The sequence below is a fragment of the Heloderma suspectum genome, chromosome 14 (assembly GCF_057233095.1).
Source record: "Heloderma suspectum isolate Gila_16-S chromosome 14, 16-S_ref, whole genome shotgun sequence".
In the NCBI taxonomy this organism is placed as follows: domain Eukaryota; kingdom Metazoa; phylum Chordata; class Lepidosauria; order Squamata; family Helodermatidae; genus Heloderma; species Heloderma suspectum.
The window spans coordinates 1,545,992-1,566,186 of NC_139471.1; the positions used below are offsets into that span (position 1 = coordinate 1,545,992).

The 20,195-nt window shown below is 45.5% G+C and overlaps 1 protein-coding gene across 1 annotated transcript in view; it reads left to right on the forward strand.

Moving 5' to 3' along the window:
• The first annotated feature begins 2,972 nt into the window (after positions 1 to 2,972).
• COL5A1 (collagen type V alpha 1 chain) overlaps positions 2,973 to 20,195 on the forward strand; it is a 253,839-nt gene continuing 236,616 nt past the window's right edge. Inside the window, exon 1 of the mRNA XM_084821216.1 lies at positions 2,973 to 3,542. Within this exon, the coding sequence (XP_084677342.1) occupies positions 3,437 to 3,542 (106 nt within the window). The 5' untranslated portion in view covers positions 2,973 to 3,436. The remainder of the gene's footprint in view (positions 3,543 to 20,195) is intronic.

Sequence of the window (20,195 nt, forward strand, 5' to 3'; positions counted from 1 at the left end):
ACATTGTATCCTTTCCTTGTAGGGGAGTTGTTCCAGCCCCTTGATCATTTTGGCTGCCATTTTCTGCCCCCTTTCCTACTCTACAATAACCTTTTTGAAGTGCAGTGACCAGAACTGTACGGTACAGTTCCACACTATTCCAAGTGTGGTTGCACCATAGATTTGTATAAGGGCAGTAGGATATTGGTGATTTTCTTTTTGATGCCTTTCTGAATTTTGCCCAACATGGAATTTGCCTTTTTCATAGCAGCCACACACTGGGTCGACACTTGCATTGAGTTGTCCACCACAACCTCAAGAACTCTTTCTTGGTCAGTCACCACCAGCTCAGACCCCATCTGCGTATATGTGAAGGTAGAGTAGCCCTATGGTCCAGCCCTAGCAGCACCACTGGCCACACATTTAAAGGGGCAATAGCCTCCCCCTGCTGAATTTCAGAAAAATGCAAATAGGGGCATTTTAAAAACCTGCTGTATCTCAGCCATTTTTCCACAGATCTGTCTGAAAGTTGGTCAGAGTATGTCACTTAACACGAAGATAGGCCTTGACAAAACTCCTGGATTTTATTATCATCTAGACAGTTCAGGTGTTTTAATGATGAAATACTATATCTTCCCTAATTATGCAAGCACACCTATATAATTATTTATTATTCTGAGCATGCAGTTACAAAGATGGGGGAAGTCTGCACCAGTTGTATTCCTACCTGTTACAGAGATGTTAAATGAACAAAACTTTGCTCCATATAAAGGGTGTTGCCACAATTAATCCTTTCCCATTACTACAACTTCTCCCAAAGCAATTGTGTAATAGTAATAAGGAGGAGAAGAAATGGCAAACGTTAAAGCAAGGGAGTCCTATAGCTCTTTAGACCACAATGCATTTGTTAGATTTTCATGTTTCTTTTGATGAAAGAGATCGCATGAGTCAATATAAGTAAGTTGCATTGAACTTAAGGAGACCCACTCCCAGGTAAGCATGCATTCTATGCACATTTTCCTGGGCTTAAATCCCAATGACATCAGTGGAATTTACTCTGAATAAATATTTAACATATAAGGTCTGGAGTTGTAAGTCATTCTTACTGAGCTCAGTGCAACTAGCTTCTGAGTAAACACATGGTTAGTTAGAGTTGTGCTGTGTGTTTGTGTGCATGAGAACATCTCATCTTTTCATTCCTCCATACAGTATTCTTATAATGCACAGGAACAGACCAGGCTGGGCTTTCCTGGTCAGTTGGCAACCCTAGTGAGATTATTCTTTCTCCTAGCACAGATCTGCAAAAATCAACTGCAATTAATAATGATGTTCAAATCAGCAAAACATGAGCTCGACAAAGTCCTCCGAATTCCATCGCAAAGCTCATTATGACTCAAGTCGGTATCAGATTGTAAGCTTTGATTTTTTCTTTGCTGTGTGTGTTTTGTGTGTATTTTTCCAAATGTACGCATTGATCGTGTGCATTTTTGAAATGTATGCATTCTTCTCCCACTGATAAGCATGTTTGTACACATTTTTCAAAAGTACGCATGCTGTCAAACGCTTTTTTTTTTTTTGGTCCATGAATCATATTGCAAGCTTGGACATGTATGAACCTCGACTACAGATTGCATCTGAGTCCATGTTCAGCCTGCGAACTGGATAAAATCCTGATTAAAAAATCAACTGAAATGAATTTCTCATACATACCTAATTAATAATAAGGATAATGTGGCAAACTAACCACAATTCAGCAAAACGTGAGTTCACTGGCATTCTCCGATTTGCACCTCGAAGCTCATTCCAGTTTGTGTCTGCATCAAATTTCCACTTTCGGTTTTTTGTTTCTTTTCACACGAACATGCGCTTTCACTGCAATATATGCATAAACTGTGCACCTCTTTGAAATGTACACAGTTTGTCCCATTAGCACAGTTTGTGTTGCACAAATCATATGGCACCCCTTGGAAATGTACAGACTTCAGACCAAATGCCTTTGAGTCTGTGTTCTGGCAGGTGTGAATTGGGTAAAGAGGACCTAAGGTAAATAACTTCAAGATAATTAGTGCAACCCAGGGAGTGATGTCTCTTATGTACAGACACACACAGACACAGACAATTTTACACTCTCTTTTTACTTTCTAAGTCTCCCATTCTTGGCACAGCACCACCTGCACAAAGTAATCAGCTGCCCACTCCCAATATGTATCTGGAATTGCAACAGTAAGCAACCCCCCCCACACACACACACACACATACACACCTGAAGTGGATGAGCCAAACTGATACATTCAGCAGGATGGAGCGGTAAAGCTATTCCCAGATGGTACCAATCCACGCTGTAGGTGGGAAATCACATTTTGAATGCCCCCCCCGCAATATAAAACTGGTATGTCAGGGAAGGACTGTAGCTCAGTGGCAGAGCCCCTGCTTTACAAATAGAAGTTCCCAGGTTTGATCCCTGGCAGCATCTCCAGGTAGGGCTAGGAAAGAATCCTGCCTGAAACCCTGGAGAGCTGCTGCTGCCAGTCAGTGTTGACAATACTGGGCTGGATGGACCCAAGGTCTGCCTTTCTGCATTTCTATAAGAATGGTTCGTCCTGGATGTGCTATTTTTTCCATGTATGGTTGTCAATGTGGTACAGTCCAGGGAAAGCTTTATCACTCCTTTCAGCTGAATGCATCCATCCGTCTCTCTGTTTTCTCCCAGGTCTCTGCACTCAAATTTCCCGCTGGGGGTGGTGATGTCCTCCTTTTGCAGCTCTCGTGTCTGGTTGGAGGAAAGATGAGGAAGGTGGTGAGGAGGGGGGAGCAGCCATCTCATTTTGCCACACACACAAAATTTTCTTTGCAAACTCCTTCCCTTCTTCCCTCTCCTCCCTCCTCCCTTCTGCAGCTCTTGGGAAGGGAAAGTCAAGGCGGTGCCTGGAGCTTTCCTGAGGCCTGGATTGGCTGGACACCTCTGGATTGACATTCTCTTCTCATTTGCTTTCATAGGAGAAAGAGGAGAGGGCAAAAAAAGGGGGGAAAAGTTTCACTCCCAGATCAGGGAAGCGAAGGGGGAACATCATTTTTACAGAAGGGCACCCCGGAAGGAGGATCAGAAAGAGGGACGCGGGAAGGAGTGGAGCAAGAGGAGAAGACTGTAAAAAGGAAAAGAAAAGAACACCCAAACATCTCCCAAGCAAGCAAGCAAACATTTTGCAGAGAGGCAGAGCAACTGGAGTGAAACGTCTATCTTCCTCCCCTTCCATCCCGAGCATCCGAACTCATGGCTTTATAAAGAGTGCATTCCTCCTTCAGGGGTGGGTGGGAAGGGGCGTCTTAATATTTAATATTTTATATATAAAGATAGATATATTATAAAGAAAAAAAAGTCACCCACCAGCCTTGAGGTTGCGTGTTTTGCACAACTCCCCCGCCCCGCTCCAAAATCCTTATTTTCCCTTGGTGGACCATGGATACTCACACGAGATGGAAAAGGAGGACTTGGGTGCTGAGTTCCAGCTGCCCTTGGAGCGTAGCACTGTTTCTACTCTATGCAATTTCCCAGAGCCATGCAGGTAAGGACTGACAATGCATCCTCATTTTGTTAGGTGCAGCTTGCTTTCTTTCTTTCTTTCTTTCTTTCTTTCTTTCTCTCCCTCCCCCTTCCTTCCTCTTTCTTTTAAATAGCAACATTGCCTTCAGGCTACACAGAATATTTTCTTCACATTTACCTTGTTAAGACTTGATTCCTCGGGAGCACTATCTACCATAGGTGGAGAAGATAGAGGTCATGCATAGATTTGGGGTTACAGTTTGTTATTTAAAAGCATACAGCCTCAGCAAACCTCTTTTTCTGGTGGCATTATGCTCCGTATTTGGCATTCTTTCCTTTACACGTTCCCCTACCCCTCAAAAATAGTTTTAGCAGCTGAAATCCTTTGAATGCCATTTGTCAAGGGGGCCCATAAAGGGAGAAAACTTCAGAAACACAATGCATTTTTTTCATTTCTGAGGGCAGGGGAGCGGGAGAAAAGGGGTTGTTGCTTGCAATCATGTTAAAAGTGAAAAACTTTGTGTTTTTTTGGAAATGTCTGCTCCTTGGGATTGACCCTTCAATAGTGGCATGGTTATGCCCGGCCGCAAACTCTTCCCCCCACCCTCCAGAGGAACGATCTGGGATCAAAGGCAGGAACTTTGCAAACTCAAATGAACTTAGAAAACGGACGCCCCCTAATGTGTGGAAAGAGTTCTTGTGCTTAAAACAAGAGCGGATCACGGGGAGGAATGCATGGGAAGGAAAGTGCACGGTCCCACAACATTGCATGGCCTTCATTTTAATGAAAGATGACCAAAATATTCCATTATATTTCTTACCTTTGTTGTAAACAAGGTATTTCAATCTTGTTGGACCTGGGCTGTAGCCAGATCAGATGGTATCCACCAAGAATAGCATGACTGGGACAGTTTGATTTTATTTTTCTAAGTTGCATTGTTAATTTCAAAATCAGAACATGCAGGGATGCTGTTGACAAGGCAGTTCACCAGAAATATTTATGTTAGTCTTCTCTTCAGTTAATATTTATGTACTTACCTAGAGCCGTCAATGTGCACAGTGCTTTACAGAGTGCAAGAAAGGTCTCTGCCCCCAGGGGCTTACAACCTAGCATTCTACACAGGGGAGATAACAGAGGAAGGGAGAGAAATGGAGGCAGCAGGAATACTGAGGGTTGAGGCTTCATGGAAATGACGCTGCTGAAAGTGCCTCCCAAATAATTACAGCTGTCTTTATCGAAGGTCTCCAAAGTTTATGGAGTATAACGGATTTTGCTGTTCACTGCAGGGATTGTATAATATATTGGCAGATTGTTCAAAATGTTGATATTCCAAGATCCTCTTAGCAGCAGAATTCTGTTAGCAGCAGAGGGATTGCCAGATACATTACTCCCAAGGAGTGCAGTTGGGGGACGTTAGCTGCAGTCAGTTGCACGCACAGAAGTCTTATTTAAATGAGTAGTGTGCACACTCTTGCAATATTGCACTGTAATCTCCCCGAGCTTCCTCCACTGCAGAGTGTGTCTGAAGAACGCACAAAATGCAGTGCGTCAGTGTCAGCCCAAAGCAGTGAGCCCCAGAGTTACAAGGAAGTCCCAGGATGCCTGTTGAATCAGGATGCTTGTATAACTGCTCAGGAGTCCCACTGGACTTTCAAGAGACTGTGTTGAAGACCAGGGTCCTGTCAGATGTTTTGTGGGGCTCTGAATGGGGCATTCTGTCATGTGTGCACCGAAAGGAGCAAGACTTGTCATGCATCCATGCACACAGAGACGTGGCCATTATACAAGTTATACACGATTAACATATTGACTTTTTCACATGTAAAACCTTTTCAGCTGGGGAACATGCAGCCCACCATAGGTTGTTGGATTGCAAACCCCATCAGCATGGCCAGAGATGGTGGGAGCTGTAGTCCAATAACATCTGAAGGGTGGCAGGTTCCCCAGACCCATTTTAGAATTTCACTGGGACAAAAGCTGGAATGAACTCAGAGCTTCCTAACCTTTTGTGAGCTAAAGGCATTCCACAGAGATGCGGTTGATAATTAAGGCCTAAAATGGGCCATATGCACTCCCCGGCTCTTTGTGAGGAAGGGCGGGGTATAAGTCAAATAAATAGATAACTAACAAATTTGCAATTTTTAAAAAACAGATTACTTGAAAGAAAGGAGGGGCTTTGCTTTTAAAGTAAGACAACCCACTGGCTTTTGTGTTTGGCCTTTAAAGTAAGGCAACCCATTTCGTGTTCTTGGGAGCCTCTCAGTTCTCTAGGCAGAGGCCTGGTTGGGGAAGAGGGGTGTCAGGAGGATTTTTTGCCTCACAAACCCATCTCTCTGCAGATAATTAGGCTCCATAATACAACCTAGCAGGAAAAGGGCTCTGCATTTATGGGGCATCACAGAGAGAGAAAAACCCAAAGAGTGATGCGACATTTAAAGCTTGAAATATCTGTCTCTTGAAACTGTTGAAAACGTTTTTCCTCTTTTCAAGTGAAAGTGCCAGCAAACATTTAGCCATATTTTGATGACCAGTTGGGTAGGGTTACCACCAGAGGCCAGTTAAAATTGCTTTTTCGGATTGGGGGAGGACATAGTGTGACCTGCAGATGAACATTTGGCTCTCTCTGCAATAAACTATATGATTGCTGAACATCTACTCATTTCCTCTGCGATTTGTAGTCTGACCTGCTTCCCCACCTCAACCAGCTATTTCAAGGGAAAATGGCACACATACTTTTGAAGAACGCAGTCTGGCTTGCAACTCCATAGTGCAGCTATCTTTCTGTCTGCTTTGCACATGAACCAATTCCTATGGGGGTCGAGAAGACTTCCTTAAATGTGAATAGGCTTGGGCAGGCCCCATTCGGGATGGGCGGAAAGAAGGGTACCAAGTTCAAAGTGCCTTTGTAGGAAGAGAAAACTGTGAATCTGTTGGTGACCTGCCAGGAGAATCTTGGATGGGTCAAATGAGGGAGGCGTTTCAGTCCTGGCAGTCAAGACACCAGCTGATATTTGAAAGATTTCTGGCTGGTTTACTTCTCATCCCCACTCACTTCAATTGGCTGAACAAGGGAACCAGGAAGTGAAATGCAACACCATGCTAGGAGCTTAGGGCTGCTATCCAAAGCTAGGGATAGATAAATCTGTCAATTATAGTTTCTCCTTTTTCTAATCTAAACTTCAGTCTATCTCAAACTTAGAGAATTTCTCCAGTCGTCATCACTATCATGATCATCAATGTTAACATAAAAATTTACAAGACTTTTTGTGCAGAGTTGTCTTAACACCTGAATTTTCATATGCATTTTTGCCTAATATGCACATTTTTTGCAAGGAATTTTCCTAACAGAATGCATTTTGGAAAGTTACTTTCCCTAATACATGTATTTTTGTACGCATTTTTGACTAGAGAAACACCATTGCAAAATTTGGAGAAGGGCGAATTTTGAAGGTCCCTGAGTTTCGGTTCATACACTTGTTTGAAAGTGCAAAATTAGTTTAGTTCACATGAAAATGCAAACCAAATGAATTTCTTCCACATTCAGATAAGAAGTACAATGGATTTAACTTGGAAGCTGATCCTGCTGGAAATACAATGGGACTGACGTTAGAGTAAATGTGGTCTTGTGACACCATTATATAAATCCTTGATGTGGCCATATATGGGATATGGTGTCTGGTTCTGGTCACATCTCATACAGCTGGACAAGGTGTAACAAATAATCAACGTGCTGGAACAAAGGCAGTTATTATACTTGGGGACACACATATTATTTTTTTGGGGGGGCACCATAGAGATGTATAAAATCATGGTGTAGGTTTATATATCTATGAATGCTGTGTAGAGAGTATTACCCCCCCCCCCAAATATTAGAATTCATGGTCACCCAATGAAATCAATTGGCAGTAGGATGGCCACCAAGTTGGATGGCTTTAAAACTGGACTGGACAAATTCCTGGAGGAGAAGGCTACCAATGGCTACTAGTCCTGATGGCTAGACCTCCAATATCAGAGGCAGTGCGCCTGTGTACACCAGTTGCTGGGGAACATGGGCAGGGGGGTGCTGTTGCACTCATGTCCTGCTTGTGGGTTTCCCATGAGCAGCTGGTTGGCCGCTGTGTGAACAGCATGCTGGGCTAGATGGACCCTTGGTCTGATCCAGCAGGGCTCTTCTGATGTCCTTACGTTGTTAGGGTTCAGGATTGACAAAGAAAGCCCATTTTCATGCAACATTAATCAACCTATGTAATTCACTGCCACAAGATAAGTTGAAGGCAACCAGCTTAAGTGGCTTACAAAAACAAACAAACCAACAAACACAAACAGACACCTTCACAGAGACTGGGCCTACTGGTGGCTTCTAAGTATAGTAACTACTAGATGCAGCATCCATGTTCTAAACTGATGTACCTGTGAATACTAGATATGAGCCATAGGAAGCTAAGAACTGTTGTGCTACGGGGCCCTATTGGCATACAGTTTGGAGATCACAACCTTCCTGCAGCAACTTTATGGGATTTCTGAGATCTTGGGTTTAGTCATTAGTTTGTCCATGGGGTTCAAAAGATGTGGTTCTTCATAACTATATTCTTTTGATAGTTGCTGTGGAGTATGATTTGGGACATGTAAAAAACAACTTTTTTTATACCGGTATTTAAAATGGGAGGTGAGAAGGTAAACATATTTTGTCTTGTTTATATTTATTTTGTTGTTGTTGTTATTATTATTATTATCATATTTATATCCCAACTTTCCCCCTTTTTTCAAGGAATCCAATGCAGCTGACATGCTCCTCCTCCTCTCCATTTTATCCTCACAACAACCCTGTCCCGCCTTTCTCAGTGCTGCCTTTCCCTCTGGGTAAACAGAACCAGCACATCCTAGAATTGTATTCCAGAGATGGGTGAACATGCAATGCCTGAGTTTGTTGAGATTCTCCAGATTCTTCCTTGAAGTTTGTTTCACCTCCTACATATTCCCAAACATGAGCATCTTTCCCCCCTTTTGATTGGAAAAAATGTGCATTTTAAAAAGTGAACATTTTTTCCCAGTTGAAAAAAATAAGTGGACAGATGGCTTTACTTAGCTCCCAAAAGAATTTTTTATTTATTTATTTGATTTGTATACTACCTGACTGGCAAATGCCCTGGTGCAGTTTACAATCATAAAACCACATAACAACAACAACAATATCAAAATAAAACAATATTACGTATTATGAACATTGATTCAGCTTTTGTCTTGCATGGGAGATGGGAGTTGCTTTGATACTACTTGGTGACAATTGTGGCAGTCACATGTTGGTTCAAGTGTCACATTTTATCCCATCTTTTCCCCAAGGAGCAGCATGTAGGGGGTGATCTTGTTTTATCCCCATGGCAACCCTAGGCAGTACAGTACACAGTGACAAATTCCAACCTGGATCTATCTTTGGCAGAATTCCCAGGTTCCAGTTGCAGGGGACTGAACCAGTATGTTTGGACTGAATTTGGATTTCAGTGTGTTCTAGGACTGGTCTAGAAATAATGTGCCAGGTCCTGCCTTGCAAGCTCTGAAACTTTGGGGGAAGGCTTTTCTGACATTGTTGACCCTTTGCCTCACTGGATTCCTCCAGATCAGTTCAGAGAAACTTGGAGATTCTTACGTGAATTCTATAGTGAAGCCATTGATTGGTTTGCAGGATCCATTCTGGATTACATAATCCACTCCAGAATTTTTGGTGGGCCAGAATTGTTTTGCAGTTTGCACATCTTGGGGGGAGTGAAATCCCGTGGTCATGTAGGGCAGCGTGTAGCCCTGTGTGCTGGGCCTTTCAACATCACTGCAGCAGTAGATAGGGATGGATGGCTGGATTTGTCAGTTGAGGCTTCTCTCAATTTCTCATTTTATCCCATCTTTTATCCCACAATTTTCCAGTTGTCAGTTCATCCTGAACTTAGATAATTTTTCCAAATGTATATTCGTTTCATCGTTTGTTTGTTTTTTAAAAAAACACAGTCGCGCGAAAAGCTCTACTCGTTTATGTGCACGTCTCCCAATACATATCTTTTTGCATGAGATTTTTCCAGAATATACGCATTTGTTTGCCAGACGTTTTCCTATCAGAATGCATTTTAAAACATTATTTTCATTAATCCATGGATTTTTCTTGTGTGCATGAATTTTTGTATGCAATTTCAATTGGAGAACTCCACTGCAAAATCCGGAGAAGTGTGTATTTTGAAGGGAAATCACATTTAGATTCACATATCCTTTCAAAAAGTGTGAAATGAGGTACATTCACATTAAAATGCAAACTGAATGACTTTCTCCCCACTTCCCAGCTGCATGGGGTGGGCTCAGAGCTAAGCAGTTCCTACACGGCTGCTGCACTGCTTGCATTCATTCATTAGTTCATTTGTTGGGTTTGTATACCGCCCAAATGGCAAAGGCCCTCGTGGTGGTTTATAATAATAAAAGACAAAGGGAGCAATCATATGACCCCTAGACATTGTCTGAGGGGCCAGGGGATAATGGGGATTCCCCCCTCCAAGGTCGGAGACAGTGCTCTGCCCTTGGAAGGGTGAGTTGGAGATCCAAGCCCTCTCCCCCGCCCCTTGCAGCCGGCATGGAAAGCACTGTGCCGGCTGGCCTCCGAGGTCAGAAAAGTGACATCAGAGAGGGGGAAAAGGGGGGATTTGGTGAGCGGGGAGGGGAGGAGGCTGGGGAGGTCAGGCATGAGCCATCCTGAGGCCCCTCAGACTCCACCCCCATCCCCCCTGAAGCACCATTGCGAAACAGGCAAAAAAGCCCACCTAGCGAAAAATGCAGTCCGGGAGGATGGAGGGGGGAGGATCACCTTGGCCACTCCTCTCGCCCTGTGCAGTGGATGATTGGGAGCCTCTGAGTTCGGGGGGCTCCGATCATCAAGGGCACACACAACCAATCATAGGATTGCACCCTAAATAATGAACAAGGCAAAGGACACATGAGTTGGACTCTAGGAGTCAGGAGAGCCTTGAATACGTCACACTGTGGAAGCAAGTTTCAGTCCCAGCCTGAACAGCTGATTAAAACAAGAAAAGGGATCTCATATTATTTGCTTAAACCACCCTTCGGCCTTCCTAAATTCAAACCGGTTTGCAAAAGAAATGGAGATGAAGTAAAGCAAATGTGATTCCTGTGTCTTCTTCTTCTTCTTCTTCTTCTTCTTCTTCTTCTTCTTCTTCTTCTTCTTCTTCTTCTTCTATGGTCCCTCTGTGTGCCAGGAATCCAGATGTGGGAGATGAAAGCTTACGAGTAGGCATGAATGAAAAGTAGGCGGGAGTGCACAAGGGCGGGAAGAGGGAACTCTCAGAAATGGCCTCGTATGACAGGCTTGCAGCGGTGGCATAAATATTGCCCAGCTTGCAAGGGTAAAAGTCCACAGCTACTACTGGACAGAGCTTTTCCTTGGGACAAACGTAAACATAAACCAACAAACTCACATACAGAGCGAGCAAGAGAGAGAGCCCGCGAGAGAGGGCGCTTTCAGGGTTCTTATAAGTAGCAGCTGGCAGGTATATTTTCTAAAAATTGCCTGCGACACAAGAATACAAAATGTGATTTTAGCCCTTTGCTTTTTATCCCAGTTAAGCCTACTGTGATTAGCCAGAACTATATATTCCACTGCAGAAGAAGCTAGATTGGGTTAGGGTTTCCTTGGTCTACGAATAAACATCTGCACTGCAGATGATATTCAGAGGAAAACTTTGTTAAGTCCCTGTTCCCCCTTTTTGTTAGCTACTCAGTAAGGAAAAATGAAGGCGCATCCTTACTTCTGAACGCTGGGCTCGCCAGTGAAGTCCTGCTTGTACATTTCTGGAAACCATGTGGTAGCTTGGTATGTTCACTGCCTTGGGTGATATCTATATTTGGGGTCAGTGTGGGGAGACTCTAGGTCATATTTGTCCCCCTGGACCTCCAGTTGCCAATCTCAGAGAGAGAGAAGAACTTGGAACTTGCCGTAAAAATCTTTGTGGCGGCAGGTCACTCAGGGTAGGGGGGAAGAACCTCCCTTGCTTTTGGCTTTCTGCAGTTTTTTTCCCCCCATTCTGAAAGGGTGAAATCAAATGCATCTCCTAAGGTTTAATGACTGGCAGGAAGCGCTTTACGCTAAAATAGGCTGGGAATCTGGGGTGTTTGGCCCCGCCCCTTTTGCCTCCAGCTCTTCCCACTACCAGAATGTGGCCCCCGAGAGGTTCTCCAAAACGGAATCCAGCCCTCAGGCCAAAAGAGATTCTGCATCCCTACTTTAGGGGGTGATGTGGATTGGTGGGTTGAAGCTAGGGATGCTGGAGAAATCTGCTGCAAACTCAAATGAGGCTGGATTCCAAAGAATCCGACCTCCAGATCCACAGTGGACCAGCCACACTTACCTCCCAGTCCGGATGCGTTCCCATGGGGTGGCTCTCCAGCTTCCTATAAGACGCGATACTCTAATGGCGGCTGCCATTAGCTTATCGCAGGAAAGTTACAGCCGTAAATGGCACATTGTAGGCCATTTGCAGCCATAAAGCACTTATGTTTACCTAAATACAGCTGTAAACAGCTGCAATGTAGGTAAAAGTAAGTGCTGTATGGCCACAAATGGTGTAAAACACTCCATTTACAGCTGAAATTTTCCCAAGATAGGCTAATGGCAGCTGCCATTGGTGTATCATGTCTTATAGGAAGCTGGCGAGCCACTCTGCCAACTCCAGCGGACACGACAGGGCTCTGGGGGACTCCGCGGGGCCCCCAGTGGTCTGAATTCCCCTGCAGTGGACACGCCCCTCGGACCAGACGGTGTGTGTGTGTGGGGCGTATGTCCCTCACTGAGGCACTGGCAGCCCCCCCATGCTACCCATCTCTAAGTGGATGTTCAGGAAAATGGCACCCAGAGTGTGGATTGTGTGGCCATATTCCATGCTCGAGGAACACCCACCATATGGGCCCAAAAGGTAGACCTTCCCAAGAGTGGCATGGGAGCAACCATGGAGGCAGGAGCAAGCCCCATGGGTTGGATTCAGGGTCTGCCTTCCACAGGATGAAGGGTACTGCTCGCAGGAGTTCCCTCCTTCCAATGGTTAGGGTCCCCCTCCTCACACCACAGCTTACCCCATACAGCAGGGTCTCCTGACTCTCTCTGTAGCATTTCCAGGGAACTGGAGGGGCTGCCATAGGAAGGAGGGGTTGTGGAAGCCCACGTCCGACAGCACAGTTGATCCAGCTTAAATCTGGATCCAACCCCATGTCATTCTAGAAAACACTTATGTCAACATGAATAATGTGAACATCCAGGCAATGCTAAGACACTTGAAAGATACTACAATTCCCATGAATCCATTGGGGGGGGGGAGTCATCATGTTATTTAGGCTGCAACCCATTCGCCACTTACCTGGGAGCAAGCGTCATTGAATGCAATGGGACTTACTCCTGAGTAGACATGTACAGCATTTCACTGCATGGAACAGCAGAAGCTGCCTGATACAGAGTCAGTCCTTTGGTCCATCTAATCCAATATTGTCGACATCGACTGGCAGCAATGGCTCTCTGGAGTTTCAGGCTGGATTTCTTCCCAGCTCTGCCTAGAGATGCTGCCAGGGACTGAACTTACTTGGGACCTTTTGCATGCAAAGCAGGAGCTCCACCACGGAGCTACAGTCCCTGCATCCACAGAACAATATATTAAATTGGGCCATGAGAATCAGTCTAGAAGCATTTAAGAACATGGGAAATTTATGGGAAAACAGCACACACACCCCCACACACAAAACCATCCCGTCAAGAAGAGATAAGGAGATCCATTAGATTATCTGGAATCTTCTCAAGGGAACTGTGTTAAGTGACGACTTTCAGCCAATATGGAAAACGGAATCCTTCTCCAGACAAACGGGACACTGTTAGGATTCCTTGTGTGTGAGTCATCCAGTGAATGCACTTCTGTCTGCCTGTCTAGGGTCATTCCCCATGTGTCAAGATAGCCACGGAAGGCTTGGGAGTCATGCGGGTGGCAGTGGGGGAGGTTGTGATGTCATGGGGACAGCCCTGCGCAGTGCTGCTTTGTGATTCGGGCCAACCACCGACGCAACTCCCTCTCCAAATATGGATATTCCAAGCAAAAGGAAATGTACCGTTGCGGCGGGGTCAAGCTGTTTGTGGCTTTACAGCACAGCACACTTTGCAGTGGTGGATGCTGGCGTGCTGTGATAGCTGCTACCATGGTGCAGGTCACACATCAATGGAGTCATTAAAAGCCCTCATCTGTGGAGGAAGTTCCCGCTGTGCCGCTGCGTGAGTCCCATGTTCGGGACGCATGAGAAATTCATTTCCATTCATTGTTGATCAGGATTTTACCCAGTCCAAGCTTGCAATACGATGCGTGGACCCCCACAAAATGCATTCAGTAGCATGCATGCATTTGAAAAATGTGCACAAAGTACTTTAATCAATGGGAGAAGAATGCATACAGTTCAAAGATTTTATTTATTTATTTATTTATTTATTTAAAACATTTGTATCCCACCCTATATCATTAAGATCTCAGGGCAGCATACAGATAAAATCAATTTAAACAGTATAAAACAATAAATAATTTAAACAGCTAAAAGCAAATGAAAGGTGTGCTTGATTGATGCATACATTTGGGAAAATATGCATGGAAGAATTCAGATTTTCACGTGAAAAGAAACGTTCACAAACTGAGATGGATTCAACTTGGAACGAGCTTCGAGATGGCATTTGGAGAAGTCTGGTGAGCTTGAGTTTTGCTCGTTCACACATCCCTAATGTATACATACTGAAAAGGCATTTCTGGGTTGCAAGACGTCATGCCTTCAATCAGACAAAAATAGTTTGTCTGAACTCTCAGAAGGTTTGGGAACTACAACAGCACCGCATCTGAATGTGCACAATGCAAAGGATGATCTACATGACCAGCTTCACCCACAGGAATCAGTTAGTCTCTTTATCTTTGGCATGGTGGCAGCTACAGAGGAGAACAGACTCAACTGGAAAACAGGTGTGCCAGGCAATGTACAATTTTTCACATGCAATCTGTCAGTTTCAGCTTCTCCCACACTTATTTTTGGTTTTAAACTCAAGTTCTTTTTGTACCAAATATGGAGAAAGGTGTTAATTTTTATAAATTCTGATCAAAACTGAAATGAAATGAAACCCTTACCCATCCCTAAAAAGGCGAAACACCTAAAAATTAGACAAAGATGAAAGAAATGAAGGTGGGAACATTTGGTTGACACAGTTGGAAAAGAATGTGGAAGGAGATGGGCCTTTGCTCAGGTCCACCACAGCTCTTTCTACGTTCCTATGTTCACTGTTACCCGGCATGAAGCATCCCAAAAAGTTCTGAGGCAGCATGAGAGAGTTCTCAGTTTGTGCATCCCAGCTTCCAAAGGTGAAGGGGGCACACTGAGGATGTGTTTCACAATGCCCCCCCAATCCTAGACCTGACATCGGGGTGGGGGTGAGATAGAGGTGCAGGATAATCAATTGTGGTGATCCTAATATTGTGACATCTCTGTTGGTCTTTGGCAGGAGTTGGGACAGGATCCAAACCAGGGGAAAAATATTTGCGGACGTTCCTGAATATTCATGTAGAACTATTAAACAGAAGTAGGGAAGGATGTGTGTGCAATGTGCGTGTTCATTGAGGTTGTCCAAATTCTTCTGCAAAGCTTGTTTTGCCTTGTTTGTGTTCCTGAATGTGACCGTCTCCCCCCACCCTAATTGAGAAAAACATGCATTTTTAAAAGTGGGCAATTTTTCCCAATTCGAAAAAATACACATTTTTTAAAATGCTAATTTTCTTGACCATAATATGCATTCCCCCCGCCCCCAGGCTAAAGTATGAAAATATGAATTTTGAGGAAATTTGCACAAACAGCATTCTCATACATACATCTCTTTAGATGTTGGTAAAAGGATGGCAAATTATTTTGTTCTGTTCATATGTGGTGATAGTAGGGGATAAATGTTTGACCTCAACCTTAAGCAAAGTCTAAATGCATACTTATGGATAGTTTTCAAGATGAGCGGTGTACGTTATGAGAGTTTCCTGAGGCTATATCTGTATATGCCATAATAAATTGCATTGTTATCAATCCTTGGCTGTCAGCCTTTTCTAATATTTTAAAGGGGGCTCATGTATCTGTTCATGTATCTGTTCCTCTTTTCGGGTACACACATTTTCCTGTGTGTCCGGAGAGGGTGGGGTGTATGATTCTCCCCTACCAACAATTCTGTGAGCTGACCTGGTGAGCTTCATGGCTGAACAGGAGTATGAATGAACATTAAGTTGAATGTGTGAATGGAATTCCTGAAAATCATAGTGTCTGAGGTGGGCAAAGTGTCTCATGAGAATTCTGTCTCTGCTGTTAAATCTGAAATGGCCCATCATTCACACATGCAAGGGAAGTAACCAACTCATGATTTTCCACTCATGGAGTGAGGCACACACTGATTCGAACTTTGATCCAGCTCTTAACTAATTTAATTCATTGTTCTTCAACAAGTGGGTTGAAAAACTCACGACTTAAGCAACAGCAGTACTACCTCCGTACGAATATATGGTAAAAGTTGAGAAAAGGGTCCTCAAACGTCTGGAGTGAAGGTGGCTCCAGGTGTAAGAAGGTTCAAGACCATTGTCCAAAGATGTAACATGGGCAGCTCTTTGTGTGGGCAACCCTGGCAAAAGCCATCCTGGATACTGTGTGTGGGAATATAAAAAGAGGAAAGGTTGTAGTAGCTGTGGTTTTGATGTAGACACGATTGAGATCAGGGCCAGCACCAAGGGTAGGTATGGTTGGGCACCTGCCAAGGGTTCACACCCCAGCAGGGGCCCCCTGACCAGAGCCCCCTGGACTTGCTCCTCCTCTTCCCCACTGCAACCTGCGTGTCTCCCTGCCTCTCGCTCCGGCCCAGGCAGCAGTGGTGGTGAGGAAGAGGAGCGGGAGATGCCGCAGCCTCCTTGCTCCCTGGCTCTTTGTCTGTCAAGCAAGCGAGTGGCAGCAATGATGAGAAAAAGGAGGAGGAGTGAGAGCAGCTGGTGACAGTGGTGGTGAGGAGGTAGACTCTCTAAAGGAGGGGGCCCATTGAGGGTGTCTTGCCTAACAGCCCTCCAAAACGTGGAGCCAGCATGGATTGAGATCTCCATGTGGTCTCACAATCATGGTAGTCTGCAATTAAGTTTGAGACTTGCATTGGGCTCCTTGTTGCCGATCAAGAGCTTGCCCAACAGGACAAAATCCAACAGGGCATCTGGCATAGACCCAGCTTTGATAGCTGGTCTAGGCTCCTGGGATTCATTTTGGTGTCTGCTTCAGGGGGGAGACGGCTATGGTTCTTGCTTGGCCAGGGCCTGGTATCCAAGAAAAAAATGTGTAGCAGCGATAAGGGACAGGCCATGAAGGACAGGAGCCAAAGGCAATGGAGGTTGGGCCAAGGAGGCTTTGGCAACAGGGGTCTGGCTGGCTGGCTGCCTCTCACTGGCAGTTCATGACAGGGCCGGCTTTGGCCCAGGAAGCGTGGTACAGAGTGCTTCAATCCATTTGGATGACAGGCTTGGAGCCAGTCATGCCCAAATTAAAGGCATTTTAGGAGAGGGTGGTGGGAACTTTCTTCTTCGATATCCAAGTTGCTGAGGCCTCTCGCTTTTGGCCCGAAGGGCATGATTTCTGTTCTGCACGACTGAGCACCAGGTGTTCTTGTATTTCAATCCATTACATTTAAGGTTCCAGTGTCGTTGCGTCCTGTCCGTGTTGGAGCTGGTGTGTTTTCTTATCCCAAAGCTATAATGGACCCTTTCCTAGAGTGGCCATGTGTCCTTTTCTACAGGGGACAGTCCTGTATTTGAAGGGCTGCCAGAGGACCTCCCTCTCCTTGAAGGAGCCCTCTGTTAGAAGGGCTGCCCTGCCCAAATCCAGATTGAAGATAAAGAACCATCAGAACTGTTGCCTGCCAGCAGTTAGCACCTGGGCAGCAGGATCAACAGGCATGCAGGAGGGGCCGCGGGGGCCACCCTCCACACCGTGTTGAGATTTACTGTATGTCTATTTAAATCACAGCCATTACTTTTAAATTTGCATCAATACATGTAAATGAACACATGCAGATTTATTTATGTAACTCTGTGTCCTCTTCTGCCCTCTTTTCTTTTTCTTTTTGGTGACGCATTTCCTCTTTTTTGGCAATTCATAGGTTTCCACCAATCCACCCTATCTACCCCCTTTATCTGAACCTTGATCATGAACCTTGGGAAGTTATCATCTACACAGGGCCAGAGTCAAGGGTCGGCATGGCTGGGCCCCTGCCGAGGGCCCACACCCCAGCAGGGGCCCCCTGACCAGAGCCCCCTGGAGTCGCTCCTTCTCTCCCCCATTGCAGCCTGCTTGTTCCCCTGCCTCTCGCTCTGGCCCAGGCAATGGTGAGGGTGGTGAGGAGGGATGCTGGAGGTATCTGACTGGGGGGTGGAGCTTGTTGAGCTTTCATCAGCTGAGCCCCTCCCCCCTGACTTCGGCACATTTCCCCGTGAGCTGGCCTGACTTGATCTGCGTTGAGTTCGGCCAGCTCAAGGATTTCCGGGTTTTAAAAATGTGTGTAAATATAAATTTGTGCAAATTGCGGAGTGCATTTTTGGTGATTTATGCAAATTCCAGCCATAATTTGTGTAAATCACGCAAATTGTGCCCTGCAGTTTGTGGACATTTCTATTTACATAAATTCTTTTTTAAAAGTGGGAAAAGTTCCCAGATTTTGGGAAAAGCCCTGTGGCTCAGCCTGCACATGTGAGCTGAGTTCGTTGGGAGTCCGTTGAGCCCCCAAAGGGCTGGATGCCACAGCAATGGACATCCCTAGCAGTGAGGACGAGGAGGAGGAGGAAGAGGAGGAGGAGGAAGAGCATCTGGAGACCATGGTGGGGAGAAGATGGACCCCCTGAGGGGGGCAGCTTGAGGGTGTCTTGAATCTGGGCCTTCCAAAGCCTGGAGCCAGCACTGACTCTATATACCAAATTTCTCAGAGACAGCAACCCCGGTCCTCTCAGTTTGCAGCTTTCCTCCTCCACTACAACACAGTAGACCGAGTACTGGAATACTTACAGCAGAGGGCAGACTGGCATAGGGCCAGAGTCAAGCCCTGGAAGAAGACACGTGTCGTGTCAGGTGAGGAGCGGGAGGGGGAGAGGGGGCTTCTGCTGACTCCCAGACACACCTTTATCCCAGGGGACGTGATCCAGCTCTCCCGGGTTCCTCTCAGCAGTGCCACACTCTAAATCAAAACAGTGGAAGGGTGGAATTTGTCTCTCCTTCGAGTGAATGTTTATGGGCAAACTGAGCATTTTAACCCACTTTCGTGACCGTGAGAACACAGAGTGAAGGCACAGGACAGCCTTCACCAAACAGCTGCCCTCCATGTTTGTTGGGCTACAACTCCCATCACCCCCAGTGTGACCAGTAGGGATAATGGCAGCTGTATTAGGGATGTATGGATTTTGTTAAATCTGTTCCATTTGTGTTTCATGGATTGTCAGGTGTCTTTTGTTCCATCTTCCACTCACTAACATAATGTATCTTTTAAGGGATTTATGGGAATTCAGTTTCACTTGAACAAGTGCACAGAGGTGCTATGAATAGGGATGTCAGAGAATTCTGCCACAGATCTTGGTGAGGCCGAACGCCAGTGCATTCGGCCCCCCAAAATCCGTGGCGGAACGACACCCCCGCCCACCCACCCATGAAAGGCGCGCAAAACGGAGCACTTACCTGCTGCCGTCTGCGCTGATTTGTGAATGGCATCCGCCCTGCGGCCGCTATTCATTTCTTCATCATAGCCGTGATAGGCTACGTAAGAATTTACGTAGCCTATCACGGCAAGCCAAAAAACAAAAAACAGCGTACGCAAATGGCGGCGGCTACGGCGGCCGCCATTTGCGTTCCCTTTTTTTTCGCTGTTTTAGCCTACATAAATGTTTACGTAAGCTATTACGGCGGGGGGGAAAAGGAACGCAAATAGCGCCCAGTACGCTATTTGCGTTCCCCTTTTTTCCCGCCGTAATAGCTTATGTAAATTTTTACGTAGGCTAAAACAGCAAAAAAAAGGGAACACAAATGGCGGCTGCCGTAGCTGCCGCCATTTGAGTATGCTGTTGTTGTTCTTTTGTCTTGCCGTGATAGGCTACGTAAATTCTTACGTAGCCCATCACGGCAGCTTCGCAGGACGCAAATGGTGGCCGCTACGGTGGCCGCCATTTGCGTCCACAGCAGCCCGTCTGCGGCCAGAACTCTGGCTGCGGACGGCCCTGGCCGGCGGCTCTGCGGAGCCACCCCAGGGAGGATTCCGGGGGGAGCGACGGAGCGCCTCCCCCCCACCGTGAATCCAAGCTGTGAAAAGGTAAGTGGCTTTCGTACATCCCTAGCTATGAACATTAGTGCAAGTGTGAATTTTTGCAAATGCAAAAATTGGATGTGCGGATTAGGAAAACTTGAGCTTGCTGTAGTTGTCTGAATTCCATCTTGGAGCTCATTCCAAGTCGAGTCTATATCCAATTGCAAGCTTTCCTTTTTCGCTTTTGCATGAAATTCTGCGCATATTTCTGTGTATATTTTTCCAAATAAATGCATCAGTTGTGCACATTTTTGAAATGTACACACGTTGTTGAA